Below are 18,143 nucleotides of genomic sequence, written 5' to 3'. Positions count from 1 at the left end.
AATGTCAGTGTTAAACCTGCAGATGTGCAGTTTACTATAACACCAGAACCCATTACAGAGGTGGGACCTTTGCCAGTTCAGGATGAGGCTGCAGCTCAGCCCTCTGTGCCCCTTAAAGTGGAACCATTTGCAATGCAGCATGAAGCCCCAACTCGGCCTCTACAGTCCCCTGAGGAAGCTGAACCTTTGCCAGTTCAACAGGAGACTCCAACTGAATCCCCAGAATCTACCACACAGGAGAAACCTCCAACACAGCAGGAAACCCCAGTTCAGCATCCCGAGGGTCCTGGAGAAGTTAACCCTCCCACAACCCAACAGGAGGCCCTGGCTCAGCAATCACAGAGCCCCGAGGGTGAACCATATTCCACCCAGGAGGAGGCCCTGGCCAAACCTCCAGAGACCCAGGAAGAGGGTGAACCTTTTCCACCCCAGCAGGAGGCCCCAGCTGAGCTTCCACAGACCCCTGTAGAGGCCGAACCTTCCTCAATACAGGAGGAGAGCCAGGGGCATCATCCACAGACTCCTGAGAAAGTTAAACCTTCAACCCAGCAGGAGACCCCAGTCCAGCATCCACAAGCCCCCGAGGAAGGAAAACTGTCTCCATCCCAGGAGGAGGCTCCAGCCCAATTTCCACAGACCCCTGAGAAGGGTGAATCTTCAACCCAGGACGAGAGCCAGGGTGGGGATCCACAGACATCTGAGCAGGTTGCACCTTCTCCAACCCAACAAGAAGCCCCAGCTGAGCACCTGCAGACCCCTGAGGGGATCAAACCTTCTACAACCCAGGAGGAGTCCCCAGTTCAGCACCCTCAGGTCCCAGAGGAGGGTGAGCCTTTTCCAACCCAACCGGAGACCCCAACGGAGTATCCAGAGTCTCTTGAGGGGATTGAACGTTCTCCAGGCCATTCAGAGGCCACAGTTCAGCATCCAAATCCCCTTGGGGAGGTTAAACCTGCAACCCATCAGGAGGCCCCAAGTCAGCATCTACAGACCTCTGAGGAAGTTAACCCTTCTGCCATCCAGCAGGAAGCCATAGCTCAGCATCCAGAGCCTTCCGGTGAGGTTGAACCTCCTCCAACCCAACAGGAGGAGGTCCCAGCTTACTCTCCAGAGCATCATGTGGTAACAGTTTCTCCTCTAGGTAGGAGTCAAGCTCAGCTTCTGCTGTTGCCCAGTGTCACTGTTAAACCTGTGGATCTGGCACTAACCATAACTCCAGCGTCCACTAATGAGGTTGAAACTTTTCTACCCCAACAAGAGGCCTCAGCTCAGTCTGCGGTGTTCCCTGAGCAGTTGGAACCTTCTCCAATCCAGCAGGAGGCCCGAGATCATCCAGCACCCCCTGAAAATGTTGAACCTTCTCCAATCCAGCAGGAGGCCCGAGATCATCCAGCACCCCCTGAAAATGTTGAACCTTCTCCAATCCAGCAGGAGGCCCGAGATCATCCAGCCCCCCCTGAAAATGTTGAACCTTCTCCAATCCAACAGGAAGTCCCAACTCAGCCTGAAGCTCTTCCTGAGGAAATTGAACCATCTCCAATCCAGCGGGAAGTCCCAGATCAGCCTCCAGCACCCCCTGAAAATTTTGAACCTTTTCCAGTGCAGCAGGGAGTCCCAATTCAGCCTGAAGATCTTCCTGAGGAAATTGAACTTCCTCCAAGCCAGCAGTGGAGCTCAGCTCTGTCTCAAGTGTCTGTTGTGGGTGTAGAACCTTCTCTAGGTCCAGCACGCAGTCCCAGCTCAGCGTCCAAAGCCCAGTGAGGGGATCGGGCCTTCTCCAGTTCAGTATGAGCACCCAGCTCAGTCTCCAGAGTCCTCTACAGATATTGTATCTCAGGCTCCAGTACATCATGAGGTGACATTCTCACCTCTAGGTCCCGGTCAAGCTCAGCATCCAATGTTGCCCAGTACCACAGTTCAACCTATAGTTCTGGAGGCTTCCATAACTCCAGTGCCAACTAAGGTTGAACATTCTCCAGTGCAACAGGAGATCCCTGCTCAGGCTCCAGTTCCCCCTGAGCAGATTGAATTTTCTTCAATCCAGTTCAAGCCTCTTTCCCACTCTCCAGAGATCCCCAAAAATGAATCTCTTCCAGGCCAACAGGAGCTCATAGCTCAGACTCCAGACCCTCCTAACGAGGTAGAACCTGCTTCAGGCCAACAGGAGGTCCTAGCTGAGCCATCAGAGCCCCCTAAGGAGATTGAACCATCTGCAAATGAACATGCAGTCTCAGCTCATCCTCCAAAGCCCACTGAGAAGGTCAAACCTCCACCCCAGCAGGAGGCTCCAGCTCAGTCTTCTGTCCTCCAGCAGGCCCTAGCTATATCTCCTGAGCCCCCCAAGGAGGTAGAACTTTTTCCCACACAGCCAGATTCCCCATCTCAGCCTCCAGAGCTCCCTGAGAAGGTAGAACCATACCCACTCCAGCAGGAAGCCCCTGCTCAGCCTTTAGAGCCCCCTAATGAGGCAGAATCTTCAACCCAGCAGGAGGCTCTAGCTCAGTCTCCAGTTCACCAACAGGCCCCAGCTAAATCTCCTGGGCCCCTTAAGGAGTTAGAACTTTCTCCAACCCAGCAGGAGGCCCCAGCTCAGTCCCCTGTCCCCCAGCAGGCCCCAGCTATATCTCCTGAGCCCCCTAAGGAGGTGGAATCTTCTCCCACACAGCCAGAGGCCCCAGCTCAGCCTTCAGAGCCCCCTGAGAAGGTAGAACCATCTCTAGCCCAGCAGGAAGCCCCAGCTCAGCCTCTAGAACTCCCTGACAAAGTGGAACCTTTTCCAGCCTCTCAAGAGACCCATTCTCAGCTTCCACAGTCTCCTGAGAAGGTAGAATCCTCTCCAGTCCTGCAAGAAGCCCCATCTCTACCTCTAGAGCCCCTTAAGGAGGTAGAACCTTCTCCAACCCAGCAGGAGGCTCTAGCTCAGCCTCCAGAACCACCTAAGGAGGTTGTAGCACAACCTCCAGTCCATAATGAGGTGACAGTTCCACCTCTAGGACAAGCGCAAGCTCAGCATTCAAACTTGCCCAGTGCCACTGTTAAACCTGTTGATCTGGAGCTTACTGTAACTCCAGAACCTACTACAGAGGCTGAGCCTTCCAAGGCCCTGCAGCAGACTCTATCTCTTCCAGAGGACCCCGAGGTGACACTTCCACATCCAGAGCACGTTCAGGCTCAGCAAGAGCATTTGACTGAAGTCACAGCTCAACCTTTAGACCTGGAGCTTACCGTAACTCCAGAACCCACTACAGAGTTTGAACATTCTACAGCCCTGAAGAAAACTACAGCTCCTCCAAAGGACCTCGAAGTGACATTTGCACACCTAGAGCAGGTTCAGACTCAGCATCCAACTTTGGCTGAAGTCACAGTTCAACCTTTGGACCTGGGGCTTACCATGACTCCAGAATTCACTAAGGACACTGAACTTTCTCTACCTAGGCGGGGGACCCCAATTCAGCCTCCAGAGCCACCTAAGCAGGTTGTTGTAGCTCAATCTCCAGTATATCAGGAGGAGATTGTTCAGACACCAGGTCAAGATCAAGCTCAGCATCCATCATCACCCAATGTAACAGTTCAACTTTTGGACCTGGAGCTTACTGTAAGTCCAGAACCCACTAAAGAAGTTGAACAGTTTACAACGCTGAAAAAGACTACATCTCCTCCAAAAGACCTTGAGGTGACACTTGCACTTTCAGAGCAGGTTCAGTCTCACCATCCAACCTTAAATAAAGTCACAGTTAAACCTTTGGACCTGGAACTTACCATGACTCCAGAATCTGCTGCCGAGGTTGAACCTTCTCCAGCCATGCATGAGATCCCAGATCAGCATCCAGAGCCGACTAAGGAACTTGTATCCCAACCTCACATATATCAAGAGGCAGCAGTTCCAACACCACATCAGGATCAAGCTCAGCATTGGTGGTCACCAAATGTGACAGTTCAACCTTTGGATCTGGAGCTTACCATAACTCCAGAATCTACTACAGAGGTTAAACAGTCTACAACCCTGCAGCAGACTACAATTCCTCCAAAGGACCTTGAGGTGACATTTCCACAGTCAGAGCAGGTTCAGGTTCAGCATCCAACCTTAAATAAAGTCACGGTTAAACCTTTGGACCTGGGGCTTACCATCACTCCAGAACCTACTACAGAGACTGAAACTTCTCCAACCATGCAAGAGACCCCAGCTCAGCCTCCAGAGCCACCTAAGGAGGTTGTAGTTCAATATCCATTTCATCAGGAGGTGACAGCTCCACCTCCAAGTAAGGATCAAGGTTAGCATCCAGCATCACCCAGCACCACATTGCATCCTGTGGACTTGGGGCTTACCATTACTCCAAAACCGATTACAGGGGCTGCACGTTCTACAACCATGAAGAAGACTATAGCTCCTCCTCCAAAGGACCTTGAGGTGACACTTGCCCATCCAGAACAGGTTCAGAGTCAACATCCAAACCGGACTGAAGTCACAGTTCTAGCTATGGACCTGGAAATCACTGTAACTGCAGGATCCGATATGGAGGTTCAACCTTCTCCAACCTTGCAAGAGATCCCAGCTCAGCCTCCAGAGCCACCTAAGGAGGTTGTAGTTCAATATCCATTCCATCAGGAGGTGACAGCTCCAACTCCGTGTAAGGATCAAGGTCAGCATCCAGCGTCACCCAGCACCACAGTTCATCATGTGAACTTGGGGCTTACCATTACTCCAGAACCTATTACAGAGCCTACACATTCTACAGCCACGAAGAAGACTATAGCTCCTCCTCCAAAGGACCTTGAGGTGACACTTGCCCATCCAGAACAGGCTCAGAGTCAACATCCAAACCTGACTAAAGTCACGGTTCCACCTATGGACCTGGAAATTACTGTACGTCCGCAACCAGAGTCATCTGAGACAGTTTTTCCCCCAACGACCCAGCATTCAGTGCTGCATTTTGTAAAATATACCCCAGAAAAGTCATACACAACTTTAACTGAGCAACCAGAAGAGAATGCTACCACGAACATCAACATATGTGAGCTCTGTATCTGCAAAGATGAGACGCTGTCGTGTACTGGTTTCAGCCCAAAGCAGAGGCTCCACAGAGTGCCTGTGCCAGAGCCCAGCACCTACAATGGCACCTTCACCATCTTGTAAGAATTGCCTTTCCTCATTTGTTCTCTGCCTCCTGCTTGCCATGGCAGCCTTTTCTTCGAGGTCTTCCTGGGCCTTCCTCATCTCCCCAACCCATGTTGACTTTCTGTTTTTACCTTTTCTCTGTCAACTGTCCCTTATCTTGGTTTTCCAATTCAGCAGGGGTCTGTTTTTCAGTGAATCCCTGAATTTTTATCACCTGATTCCACCCGATGTTTTCCTATGTTGCCCACCTAACTATAATGAAATTCAGACTCTCGTAAGAGACTCTTGGTGTTATAGCGTGCTTAGTAAAGGTGGTGAGTTTGAGACGTTATACCTCTTGGTGGAGAAACCAAATGAGCCTGTTCTCTGCTGTGCTGGCAAAACAAAAAACTGACCCTGAGGACTCCTTCCACGAGTGAGGCATCAGCAAATTGAGAGGAGAGAGGAGGCTGCTACAGATGGACGTCGGCGGCAATAGTTACTCAGCTCCAGACACACCCTCAACACCTTCATCCATTCTACAATAAACGGTGTGAAATTGTATTTCTGAACCACGAGACAGGTAAGATAGTCTTTTCCAAAGTCAGGTTTAGAGGAAGATCTTCACCTTGTGTCTAAACTGCCCCTCAGGCCATTGAACATACCCACTATGACTTGATATGTCATAGAGAAATCACGGAATTTTCCAGCTGAAAGGGAATAACAGGCTTCTTACTGAAGAACAGTCAGGAAAGAAAGCATATGAAATTAGGCTACAGCAATATATGTTCTTTATGAACGTTTTCCCACACTACAACTTAACATAAACGCATCGTTTTCCATACCTCAAAGGTTCCTACTGCCCCCGGATAGTTTACTTCAGAGGTATATAATTTTCCTCTGGGTGACTGGGGAGAGAAGTGCCTTGTGGTAAGTTTTCAGGAGTTCTTTCTGCTTTACCATTTAAAAGAAGCTGATGGATGAGGAAGGACCCACACTTTTGCTCCCTGGACAACTCTGTGCTAAACTTAGTTCTTCGAAGCTTTATTTTGCATGTCTTCAAGCAGTTAGGAACTTTGCACATGAGCAGGAATCAAAGTTAAATTCAAAAGTGGAATTTCAAGGACCATGCACCTATTGGAGAAGGATCATTGTCATGGAGTCCCAGGATAATGCTGATTTGGCTGTTATTTGCTTGGGGTCTTTTATTGCCCACACCAAAGCTGAGTACTAGAGAAAGCGGAGTGTGCCATTTATGAGACAGACAAGTCTCTTGGCCTCTTTGTACCTTAGTTTCCTCATCTGAAGAAATGAATAGATTTTAAGACATACTTTTCAGAGTTCATACTAGGCTTATTACACCCACTGAACCAATAACTGTATGGTGTTTTTACACATAGTTATTTTTTTTTACATGTATTCATTTTCTATTTCACTTACAACTTGTGTAAAAACTGCATTCCATGCCAGGCCTGAAATGTTCCAAAGCTCAGTTCTGTGAGTAAATTGCAACCAAGATTTCTAAAAAAAAAAAAGACACAAGCAAAAGAAGAACAAAAGATATTCTTTCAGAACATTTATCCTTTGGCAGTGATTCCAATTTACATATGATGAAACATAACCTCAATACTCTCTCCATACACTGAAGAAATCTCACTATGGAAGATAGTTTTTAAAAAAATTTTGCATGAAAGATTTATACTTTCATGTTTATACCTGTGGTGCATTAGATACAAATCAGTAAATGTTCAATAAATACTTGTGTTAAGTAATCTTTATTTCTCTAGAAAAATGTTTCACAACAACGGTACTAGTGACATCTATGGTTGGATCGTCTTTGTTAGGAGGGGCGGTCCTGTGCACTGGGGGTTGTTTAGCAGCATCTCAGGCCTCTGCCCACTAGATGCCGTAGCTCATCTACAGTGTGACGACCATAAATGTTTCCAGACACTGCCAAATGTCACCCGGGTGCAAAATCACCCCGGTTGAGAACCACTGCTCTAGAATGATTCAGTCTGATCTGTATACAATTCTCACACTAATATTTGCCTCAGGCAAAAAAGATTTGCTACATAATTTTAGTAGCTTTCTACTAATAAAATTTCAATCATATTTCAAAATGATTCTAACAAACAGGCTTACAATTAAGTTTAACAAAAATTCCAAGTATAATGAAATTATATTTGTAACTTACATAAACTGCAAAAAAGGTAGCGGTTCAAATGCACGTCTTTCAATAGATTGTATTTTATTGCAGGATAAATCTCTAGGAAAAGTAAAAGGAAAATATTGCCTCAATTATCTATTAGATATCTAATTAGTAGGATGACAGTATTGAATAAGGAGCTTTTGCCTACACTCTGAATCTCAGGAATTGTTTCTTGAACCTTCCAGAGCCCCTAACTCCACTTACCCTCTCCTCACCTCTCTTAAGAGAGTCTCACCTTCAAGATCTTCATAAATAAAATCCACAACTATAGATCTTGATAGATCTTGGAAGTAACCTCTCCTGAGAGCAGAAGAATTGATTAGAGGATCTTTTGTGGTCTCATCAATTTCTAGATTATGAGGTCAAGGCTTTTATCTCCACATACAATTATAATTTCTTTTTTCAAAAGGTTTATTTATTTATTTATTTCAGAGAAAGAGAGTGAGCGAGCGAGCGAGAAAGCACAAGTAGGAGGGGCAGAGGGAGAGGGAGAGGGAATCCCAAGCAGACCCTGCACTGAGCACAGAGCCCAATGCGGGGCTCCATTTCAGGACCCTGAGATCATGACCTTAGCTGAAACCAAGAGTCAGATGCTCAACCAGTTGTGCCACCCAGGTGCCCCTTATTTTATATTTTTTTAAAAGATTTTATTTTTCTCAGGTAATCTCTATACCCAATGTGGGTTTCGAACCTACAACCCCGAGTTCCAGAGTCACTTGCTCTACCAACTGAGCCAGCCAGGCACACCTTAACCATCATTTTAAACACCTATTTTTAATATTGGTATAAGAATTCCCACACTGAAATCCTTAATCTGTTCTCTTGGTAACTTAATATGTATTGATAATTGATAATACTGCTTACATAATTTACCTGCTTAGTTAAATATTTAATATTTAAATATTTATTTTAGCTTAAATTATAAAAAAATTCTGGGTTAATGGCATTCAAATTAATCTAAGTGTTCTATATTTTCTTGTCCTGTAGGTGATAATTTGAGGTTACCTTTAATTCCTCTCATTTTATTAAACCAACTTTTAGAAACCTTTTCCGTAAAAGCCAGATAGTAAATATTTTGGGCTTTGCAGGCCACATGCCATTTCTGTTGCATATTCTTCTCTTTCTCTTCTTTTCTCTTTTATAGCCCTTTAAGAATGTAAAAATCATTCTTCACTCATAGGCTGTATAAAGACAGACCATGGGTGGGATTTGATCCATGAGCCATAAACTAAATATAAATGTAAGCAGATGGTATATGAACACTTAGGAAACAAGGTTCCTATGGGTGTCTATAATTGCTCAGACCTCATTACCCCTTTCGCTCTGTAGGGTCTTTTTCTGTCTATATCTGGTATATAAAATTAAAAAAACTGAAAACGCATAGAAGATATTTAATGCTAGAGATGGGCTGGGGCCCTACAGACTTACAGAACTGTAGAATTTTATTGTTAGAAGAAATTGTCGCAATTATCTAATTTGAACCCCATATTTGTTTTATAGATAACTAAAAAGTTATAATCAATGATTAATTAACTTACAAATACTGGAGTGATAGTAGGCCTTCAAATGAGTCCTTATGTAATTCGGTCAAATAATTTTCCCTGAGAATTCTGAAAAATGAAAAGGTTATTTTTGCATCAAAATGCAAAATAACTACAACTATTTACTACCTAGGACTAACTTCCATATGGGAGAGGAAACCTGGGTAATGGTGCCCCCTAAATACACTAATTCTTATTTAATTTAGGAGTACTGATCTCTGCTGTGTTTCCATTCAAATCCTTCTTTTCATGTACTCCTTGTGTCCATCTCTCTCCATCTCTGTCTCCCCCCCCTCACACACACACACACACACACACACACACACACACACACACACACACACACACACACTCCTATCCACTCTTTGCACCAAAATGCATACTTAAAGCCTACTCTCTGGATCACAAAGTCTCTGCTAGAACCCAGCTCTCGGTGCCAACAACCCTGGCAGAACTGCCATTTCCTCCTCTCTCTTCCCAAATTCTATTCGGAAGCCCCATATACAACTATAGCAGTGTGGCAGAGAAAGCCATTCGTTTATTTTCTCCCCGACTAAAAAATATTCTTGAGAACTAAAAAAATGTTCATTAATAAATGTTCAGTTTAGTAATTATCAAGCAAATACTCATGTAACACTATTCATGTCAAAAAGCCCTGCCTGCATCCCAGAAGCCCCCAGTGTGCCCCTTCCAATCACAACCCTCTCTCTGATTCCCCAGAAGTAACCACTACCCTGACTTTAATAATAATTTCCTTGCTTTTTGGGTTTTTTATTTTTTTCAAGATTTATTAATTTGAAAGAGAGAGGGAGGAGGAGAGGGAGAGGGAGAGAGAGAGAATCTCTAGCAGACTCCCCGCAGAGTGTAGAGCCCCGTCCCACGACCCTGAGATCATGACCTGAGCCCAAGTCAAGAGTTGGGTGCTTAACCAACTGAGCCACCCAGGCCCCCCCAATTTCCTCGCTTTTTAAATGTAGTTTTACCTAACATATGGCAGCTGTAAACAACATAATTTAGTTTTGCCTCTTCTTGAACTCTATATAAATGGAATCATATTTTATGTATTATTTTCTATGATGCTTCTTTCATTCAACGTTATCTTATAAATTGATTATATTGTTGCGTGTAGCTGAGGTTGATTCATTTCAATGCCTAGTATTGCATGTCTTGCTACATGTGGCTACCGAATACTTGGGAGTAGCTAGTGTGACGGAGGAGCTGAATTTTTAATTTAGTTAATTTCAATTATTTTAAAATTTAAATTAAAAAACTGATACTCAACAGTTATTAGAAAATGTTTAAATATGTTTGCAAGGATGTGAGGTTAGCTTTTCAACTGTAAATTTTATGAAATCTAAATACAGTCAAGTATCTCTGATAAAAAAATTAGTAACCAAATTGAGATTTCAAAGAGGCAGTATGGGAAAAAGAACATAAATTCTCTCATTAACAATTTTTATACTGAGTACATGTAGAAATGATAATATTTTGGATATTTTGAAGACAGTTTAAATGTAGACTATCTTATTAATAATGTATCTAATGATTACACGTTGAAATGATAATATTTTGGAGATAAGAGCTAAACAAAATATATTAACATTTAGGTCATCTCTTTTTACTTTTAATTTTTAAGTGGCCACCAGAAAATTTGAGATGACTTGTGTGGCTTACGTTATATTTCAAATGAATAGTATTCCATTTTATGATGATACCACACTTTATTTATTCATTCTACTGTTGGTGGATACTAGAGTTTTCTAGTTTTTAGTTATTACAAACAGTGCTGCTTTGAACATTCTTGTACTTGTGCCTAAGTTTCTCTAGGATTTAATAGGGGTACAAAATTATTTTCCTAAGAGGTTGTGCTATTTCAGGTTGGCAGATGGAAATATGCCAAGTCTCTACCCTCCCAACCTCCACCAAAATCCCTAAGAATGATAGAAAAGATAAATTAAAAAATCCACAGCCTTAATTCAAAGCCACGGGAGTAGCTACTCCCTCAGTTAAAGTTGCGTATGACTTTTATGGCGTATATTTTACAAAATGCAGCACTGAATGCTGGGTCGTTGGGGGAAAAACTGTCTCAGATGACTCTGGTTGCGGACGTACAGTAATTTCCAGGTCCATAGGTGGAACCGTGACTTTAGTCAGGTTTGGATGTTGACTCTGAGCCTGTTCTGGATGGGCAAGTGTCACCTCAAGGTCCTTTGGAGGAGGAGCTATAGTCTTCTTCGTGGCTGTAGAATGTGTAGGCTCTGTAATAGGTTCTGGAGTAATGGTAAGCCCCAAGTTCACATGATGAACTGTGGTGCTGGGTGACGCTGGATGCTGACCTAGATCTTTAGTCAGAGTTGGACCTGTCACCTCCTGATGGAATGGATATTGAACTACAACCTCCTTAGGTGGCTCTGGAGGCTGAGCTGGGATCTCTTGCATGGTTGGAGAAGGTTCAACCTCCATATTGGATCCTGCAGTTACAGTAATTTCCAGGTCCATAGGTAGAACTGTGACTTCAGTCAGGTTTGGATGTTGACTCCGAACTTGTTCTGGATGGGCAAGTGTCACCTCAAGGTCCTTTGGAGGAGGAGCTATAGTCTTCTTCATGGTTGTAGAACATGCAGCCTCTGTAATCGGTTTTGGAGTAATGGTAAGCCCCATGTCCACATGATGCAATGTGGTGCTGGGTGATGCTGGATGCTGACATTGATCCTTACTTGGAGGTGGAGCTGTCACCTCCTGATGAAATGGATATTGAACTACAACCTCCTTAGGTGGCTCTGGAGGCTGAGCTGGGGTCTCTTGCATGGTTGGAGAAGTTTCAGTCTCTGTAGTAGGTTCTGGAGTGATGGTAAGCCCCAGGTCCAAAGGTTTAACCGTGACTTTATTTAAGGTTGGATGCTGAACCTGAACCTGCTCTGACTGTGGAAATGTCACGTCAAGGTCCTTTGGAGGAATTGTAGTCTGCTGCAGGGTTGTAGACTGTTTAACCTCTGTAGTAGATTCTGGAGTTATGGTAAGCTCCAGATCCAAAGGTTGAACTGTCACATTTGGTGACCACCAATGCTGAGCTTGATCCTGGTGTGGTGTTGGAACTGCTGCCTCTTGATATATGTGAGGTTGGGATAGAAGTTCCTTAGTCGGCTCTGGATGCTGATCTGGGATCTCAAGCACGGCTGGAGAAGGTTCAACCTCGGCAGCAGATTCTGGAGTCATGGTAAGTTCCAGGTCCAAAGGTTGAACTGTGACTTCAGCCAAAGTTGGATGCTGAGTCTGAACCTGCTCTAGGTGTGCAAATGTCACTTCGAGGTCCTTTGGAGGAGCTGTAGTTTTCTTCAGAGCTGTAGAATGTTCAAACTCTGTAGTGGGTTCTGGAGTTACGGTAAGCTCCAGGTCTAAAGGTTGAGCTGTGACTTCAGTCAAATGTGGTTGCTGAGCCTGAACGTGCTCTGGATGTGGAAGTGTCACCTCGGGGTCCTCTGGAAGAGATAGAGTCTGCTGCAGGGCCGTGGAATGCTCAGCCTCTGTAGTAGGTTCTGGAGTTACAGTAAGCTCCAGATCAACAGGTTTAACAGTGGCACTGGGCAAGTTTGAATGCTGAGCTTGCGCTTGTCCTAGAGGTGGAACTGTCACCTCATTATGGACTGGAGGTTGTGCTACAAGCTCCTTAGGTGGTTCTGGAGGCTGAACTAGAGCCTCTTGCTGGGTTGGAGAAGATTCTACCTCCCAAAGGGGCTCTAGAGGTAGAGATGGGGCTTCTTGCAGGACTGGAGAGGATTCTACCTTCTCAGGAGACTGTGGAAGCTGAGAATGGGTCTCTTGAGAGACTGGAAAAGGTTCCACTTTGTCAGGGAGTTCTAGAGGCTGAGCTGGGGCTTCCTGCTGGGCTAGAGATGGTTCTACCTTCTCAGGGGGCTCTGAAGGCTGAGCTGGGGCCTCTGGCTGTGTGGGAGAAGATTCCACCTCCTTAGGGGGCTCAGGAGATATAGGTGGGGCCTGCTGGGGGACAGGGGACTGAGCTGGGGCCTCCTGCTGGGTTGGAGAAGGTTCTACCTCCTTAAGGGGCCCAGGAGATTTAGCTGGGGCCTGTTGGTGAACTGGAGACTGAGCTAGAGCCTCCTGCTGGGTTGAAGATTCTGCCTCATTAGGGGGCTCTAAAGGCTGAGCAGGGGCTTCCTGCTGGACTGGGTATGGTTCTACCTTCTTAGGGGGCTCTGGAGGCTGAGATGGGGACTCTGGCTGTGTGGGAAAAAGTTCTACCTCCTTAGGGGTCTCAGGAGATACAGCTAGGGCCTGCTGGGGGACAGGAGACTGAGCTGGAGCCTCCTGCTGGGGTGGAGGTTTGACCTCCTCAGTGGGCCTTGGAGGATGAGCTGAGACTGCATGTTCATTTGCAGATGGTTCAATCTCCTTAGGGGGCTCTGATGGCTCAGCTAGGACCTCCTGTTGGCCTGAAGCAGGTTCTACCTCGTTAGGAGGGTCTGGAGTCTGAGCTATGGGCTCCTGTTGGCCTGGAAGAGATTCATTTTTGGGGATCTCTGGAGTGTGGGAAAGAGGCTTGAACTGGATTGAAGAAAATTCAATCTGCTCAGGGGGAACTGGAGCCTGCGCAGGGACCTCCTGTTGCACTGGAGAATGTTCAACCTTAGTTGGCACTGGAGTTATGGAAGCCTCCAGATCTATAGGTTGAACTGTGATACTGGGCAACATTGGATGCTGAGCTTCACCAGGACCTAGAGGTGACAATGTCACCTCATGATGTACTGGAGCCTGAGATACAATATCTGTAGAGGACTCTGGAGGCTGAGCTGGGTGCTCATACTGAACTGGAGAAGGCCCGATCCCCTCACTGGGCTTTGGACGCTGAGCTGGGACCGCATGCTGGACTAGAGAAGGTTCTTCACCCACAACAGACACTTGAGACAGAGCTGAGCTCCACTGCTGCTTGGAGGAAGTTCAATTTCCTCAGGAAGATCTTCAGGCTGAATTGGGTCTCCCTGCTGCACTGGAAAAGGTTCAAAATATTCAGGGGGTGGTGGAGGCTGATCTGGGACCTCCCGCTGGATTGGAGATGGTTCAATTTCCTCAGGAAGATCTTCAGGCTGAGTTGGGACTTCCTGTTGGATTGGAGAAGGTTCAACATTTTCAGGGGGGGCTGGATGATCTCGGGCCTCCTGCTGGATTGGAGAAGGTTCAACATTTTCAGGGGGTGCTGGATGATCTCAGGCCTCCTGCTGGATTGGAGAAGGTTCCAACTGCTCAGGGAACACCGCAGACTGAGCTGAGGCCTCTTGTTGGGGTAGAAAAGTTTCAACCTCATTAGTGGACCCTGGAGTTATGGTTAGTGCCAGATCCACAGGTTTAACAGTGACACTGGGCAACAGCAGAAGCTGAGCTTCACTCTGACCTAGAGGAGAAACTGTTACCACATGATGCTCTGGAGAGTAAGCTGGGACCTCCTTCTGTTGGGTTGGAGGAGGTTCAACCTCACCGGAAGGCTCTGGATGCTGAGCTATGGCTTCCTGCTGTGATGGCAGAAGGGTTAACTTCCTCAGAGGTCTGTAGCTGCTGACTTGGGGCCTCCTGATGGGTTGCAGGTTTACCCCCCCCAAGGGGATTTGAATGCTGAACTGTGGCCTCTGAATGGCCTGGAGAACGTTCAATCCCCTCAAGAGACTCTAGATACTCAGTTGGGGTCTCCGGTTGGGTTGGAAAAGGCTCACCCTCCTCTGGGACCTGAGGGTGCTGAACTGGGGACTCCTCCTGGGTTGTAGAAGGTTTGATCCCCTCAGAGGTCTGCAGTAGCTCCGCTGGGGCTTCTTGTTGGGTTGGAAAAGGTGCAACCTGCTCAGATGTCTGTGGATCCCCACCGTGGCTCTCGTCCTGGGTTGAAGATTCACCCTCTCAGGGTTCTGTGGAAATTGAGCTGGTGCCTGCTCTTGGGATGGAGACAGTTTTCCTTCCTCAGGGGCTTGTGGATGCTGGACTGGGGTCTCCTGCTGGGTTGAAGGTTTAACTTTCTCAGGAGTCTGTGGAAGATGACCCTGGCTCTCCTCCTGTATTGAGGAAGGTTCGGCCTCTACAGGGGTCTGTGGAAGCTCAGCTGGGGCCTCCTGCTGGGGTGGAAAAGGTTCACCCTCTTCCTGGGTCTCTGGAGGTTTGGCCAGGGCCTCCTCCTGGGTGGAATATGGTTCACCCTCGGGGCTCTGTGATTGCTGAGCCAGGGCCTCCTGTTGGGTTGTGGGAGTGTTAACTTCTCCAGGATCCTCGGGATGCTGAACTGGGGTTTCCTGCTGTGTTGGAGGTTTCTCCTGTGTGGTAGATTCTGGGGATTCAGTTGGAGTCTCCTGTTGAACTGGCAAAGGTTCAGCTTCCTCAGGGGACTGTAGAGGCAGAGTTGGGGTTTCATGCTGCATTGCAAATGGTTCCACTTTAAGGGGCACAGAGGGCTGAGGTGCAGCCTCATCCTGAACTGGCAAAGGTCCCACCTCTGTAATGGGTTCTGGTGTTAAAGTAAACTGCACATCTGCAGGTTTAACACTGACATTGGGCAGGTTTAAATATTGAACATGATGGTGACCTGGAGGCGAAACTGTCACCTCATGATGCCCTAGAGGTTGTGCTGGGTGCTCCTGCTGGGTTGGAGAAGGTTCCACCTCCCCAGAAGGCAGCTCTGGAGGCTGAACTGGTTGTTCTTGCAGGGTTGCTGAAGAATCTATCTCTCCTGGAGACTGAGCTGGGGTCTCTTGCTGGGTTGTAAATTCTGCCTCATTAGGGAGCCCTGCAGCCTGAGCTGAGGTCTCCTCCTGGGTTGAGGAAGATTCAGCTTCTCCAAAAGGCTCTGGCAGCGGAGCTGGGGGCTCCTGCTGAGCTAGAGAATGTTCTGCCTCTTCAGGATTCTCTGGGGGCTGAGCTGGGATCTCCTGCTGAGTCAGAGAAAGTTCAGATTCCTCACTAGGCTCAGAAAGCAGAGCTGGTGGTTCCTGTACGCTTGGAGGCTTAGCTTCCTCAGGAGGCTCTGAAGGCTGAGCTGGGGTCTCCTGCTGAGTTAGAAAAGGTTCAAGCCACCCAGGAGACTGAGAAGGCTGAGCTGGTTGCTGCTCACTTGAAGGCTCAACCGCCTCTGGAGGCTTAGCTGAGGTCTCTTGCTTGGTTGAAGAAGGTTCTGCTTCCTCAGTATGCTCAGGAGGCTGAGGTGGAGCCTCCTGCTGGGCTGTAGAAGATTCAACCTCCTTAGCCGGCTCTGGAGTTATGGTAAGTTCCACATCTGCAGATTTATGTGTAACACTGGAAAACCGTAAATAAGTTAGATAGTGGCTAATAGCTTGACTTATCTCCTCATCACTTACTGAAGTTTGAAGTAGATACTCCATAGGAAACTATGGAACTAGAGCTGGGGCCTCCTTCTGGACTGGACTAGGTCCAGCCTCCTCGGGGCGCTCTACACGCTGAGCCAGGGTTTCTGGCTGGGCTGGGGTGGGCCCAGCCTCCTCGGGGTGCTCTGTAGGCGGAGCCAGGGCCTCCTGCTGGGCTGGGATGGGCCCAGCTGCCTCGGGGCGCTCTGCAGTCGGAGCCCGGGCCTCCGGCTGCGCTGCATTGGGCCCAGGCTCCTCGGGGGTTCTGCTGACTGAGCCGGGGCCTCCGGCTGGACTGCGGTGGGCCCAGCCTCCTCCGGGCGCTCCGCAGGCTGAGCCGGGACCTCCGGCTTGGCTGGGATGGGCCCAGCCTCCTCGGGGAGCTCTAGTGGCTGAACTGGGGCCTCTAGCTGGACTGGTGTAGGCACAGCCTCCTCGGGGCGCTCTACAGGCTGAGCTGGGGCCTCCTGCTGGGTTGGAGAAGCCTGAGCCTCCTCGGTGCGCTCTGGAGGCTGAGTTAGAATTACAGTAAGTACCAGATCCACAGGTTTAACAGTGACGTTGGAGAAGTTTGGCCACTGAGCTTCTTTCTTACTTAGAGATGGCACATTCACCTCATGTGCTGTTGGTTGAGGTACCCTCTCTTTAGATGGCTCTGGAGGTTGAGCTTGGGCCTCCTGTGGGGTCAAAGGTTCTACTTCCTTAGGGGCCTGTGTAGGTTGATCTGAGCCTTCCCGTTGGACTCAAAGTTTGATCTCTTCAACGGTACTTGAAAGCTCAGCTGGGGCTTCCTGTGGGTTTATAGCTTCCTTAAGGATCTCTGGAGGTGGAGATGGAGACCCCTGCTGAATTGGAGATGTTTCTATCTCTTCAGGGGGCTCTGGATGTTGGGCCTGGGCCTCCACCTGAGACAAAAAAGATTCAGCTTCCTCAGGCAACTCTAGATGATTTGGGGTCTTGTGCCGGAGTGGAGGAATTTCAACCTCCTCAGGGATCTTTGGAGGTTGATCTGATCCCCCTGGGAAATCCATTGGTAGGTTCTCCTCAGGATATAGGATATCCATACTGGAATCTGAAAAATCATCCTGCAACTCTTGTTCTAGGTGGTCTTTATTTGTAAATTGGTTTGGAGTTCCAACAACTTTGGCAAGCCTTTGATGCTGAGCTAGATCTTTCTCCAGGTTTGGGGGTGAAACAATGAACTTTGTTGGCTTTGAACTGTGACTATCCAGAGGCGGTGGAAGTATTTCAAATGATTGGTGATCTTCAGCCTGATTTAGACCTACAGTTTTAGTCTTACTCTGGAGTCGAGGAGGCGGAGCTATGGTCTGATTCTGATCCCAACCTAGCCTTGGAACCACCTCTGGGAACCCTTCAAAAAGCTGGGTTAGCTTGTCATTCAGATCCTGATCTGCCTCTGGGGGCAGCTCGCCAACTTAATCCGTGTCAGGAAACGGAATCAAAGTTTCAGTCAACTCCTTAGGCAGGGCCTACATCTGGGCTGGAGCTGAGGACCCCAAGTAATGAGACCCCCCCCCCCCGGCTCTGCTGGGGTTGTAAGTACCTGGGGCGATTCGGGTGGGAATTCAGAGGAGTGCGAAGACCAGGGCTCAGTGGGCCCCAGGAGGTCGGCGGTCAGCTGGGCAGGGTCCAGGGCCCACTCCGGAGGCTGAGCTGCCTGGACCAGCAGACACGATTGCCACGTGAGGAGGAGCAGCGGGACCCAGAGGCGCAGCCGGGATATGACACGCGGAGGCTCTGGGGCGCAGCGAATCAGGTCAGGGTCTCTAGCTGGACTGCGGTGGGCCCAGCCTCCTCCGGGCGCTCCGCAGGCTGAGCCGGCACCTCCGGCTGGGCTGGGATGGGCCCAGCTTCCTCGGGGATCTCTGCTGGCCAATCCGGCACCTCCGGCTGGGCTGCAGTGTGCCCAGCCTCCTCAGGGA

The 18,143-nt window shown here is 48.0% G+C and overlaps 3 protein-coding genes, 1 long non-coding RNA gene and 1 pseudogene across 4 annotated transcripts; 2 read left to right on the top strand and 3 right to left on the bottom strand.

Annotated features, from left to right (window-relative positions):
- Nucleotides 1-65: 65 nt before the first annotated feature.
- On the top strand, nt 66-1,761 carry LOC148163414 (uncharacterized). The gene has a single exon (XM_088027072.1). It carries the CDS (start codon nt 133-135, stop codon nt 1,759-1,761), a length of 1,629 nt encoding a protein of 542 aa, XP_087883198.1. The 5' UTR covers nt 66-132.
- A 136-nt stretch (nt 1,762-1,897) lies between these two features.
- Nucleotides 1,898-4,444, top strand: LOC148163413 (leucine-rich repeat-containing protein 37A3-like). Its single transcript, XM_088027071.1, has 2 exons — nt 1,898-1,907; nt 3,072-4,444. Exons 1-2 carry the CDS (start codon nt 1,898-1,900, stop codon nt 4,274-4,276), a joined length of 1,215 nt encoding a protein of 404 aa, XP_087883197.1. The 3' UTR covers nt 4,277-4,444.
- A 2,091-nt stretch (nt 4,445-6,535) lies between these two features.
- Nucleotides 6,536-9,089, bottom strand: LOC148163412 (uncharacterized). The gene is made up of 3 exons (XR_015769321.1): nt 8,843-9,089; nt 7,290-7,361; nt 6,536-6,616 (listed from the first exon to the last, which is right to left on the bottom strand). It is a non-coding gene; the product is annotated as an uncharacterized LOC148163412 (long non-coding RNA).
- Nucleotides 9,090-10,847: 1,758 nt separating this feature from the next.
- Nucleotides 10,848-13,555, bottom strand: LOC114204249 (uncharacterized). The gene is given in 2 exon segments (XM_088027070.1): nt 10,848-10,915; nt 10,918-13,555. Coding segments are annotated over 2 exon segments (2,706 nt in total).
- A 176-nt stretch (nt 13,556-13,731) lies between these two features.
- On the bottom strand, nt 13,732-15,261 carry LOC148163411 (uncharacterized; annotated as a pseudogene).
- Nucleotides 15,262-18,143: the final 2,882 nt, after the last annotated feature.

Source organism: Eumetopias jubatus, unplaced genomic scaffold, assembly GCF_037043125.1.
Source record: "Eumetopias jubatus isolate StellerSeaLion01/CBP00866 unplaced genomic scaffold, mEumJub1_p1.0 scaffold_10, whole genome shotgun sequence".
Taxonomy (NCBI): domain Eukaryota; kingdom Metazoa; phylum Chordata; class Mammalia; order Carnivora; family Otariidae; genus Eumetopias; species Eumetopias jubatus.
The sequence above is the reverse complement of the archived record's forward strand: the minus strand, read 5'-3'. Positions and strand labels throughout refer to the sequence as shown.

Bases quoted from the DNA above. Each gene is read 5' to 3' on its own strand.
- LOC148163414 (XM_088027072.1), top strand. From the start codon at position 133: ATGCAGCATGAAGCCCCAACTCGGCCTCTACAGTCCCCTGAGGAAGCT.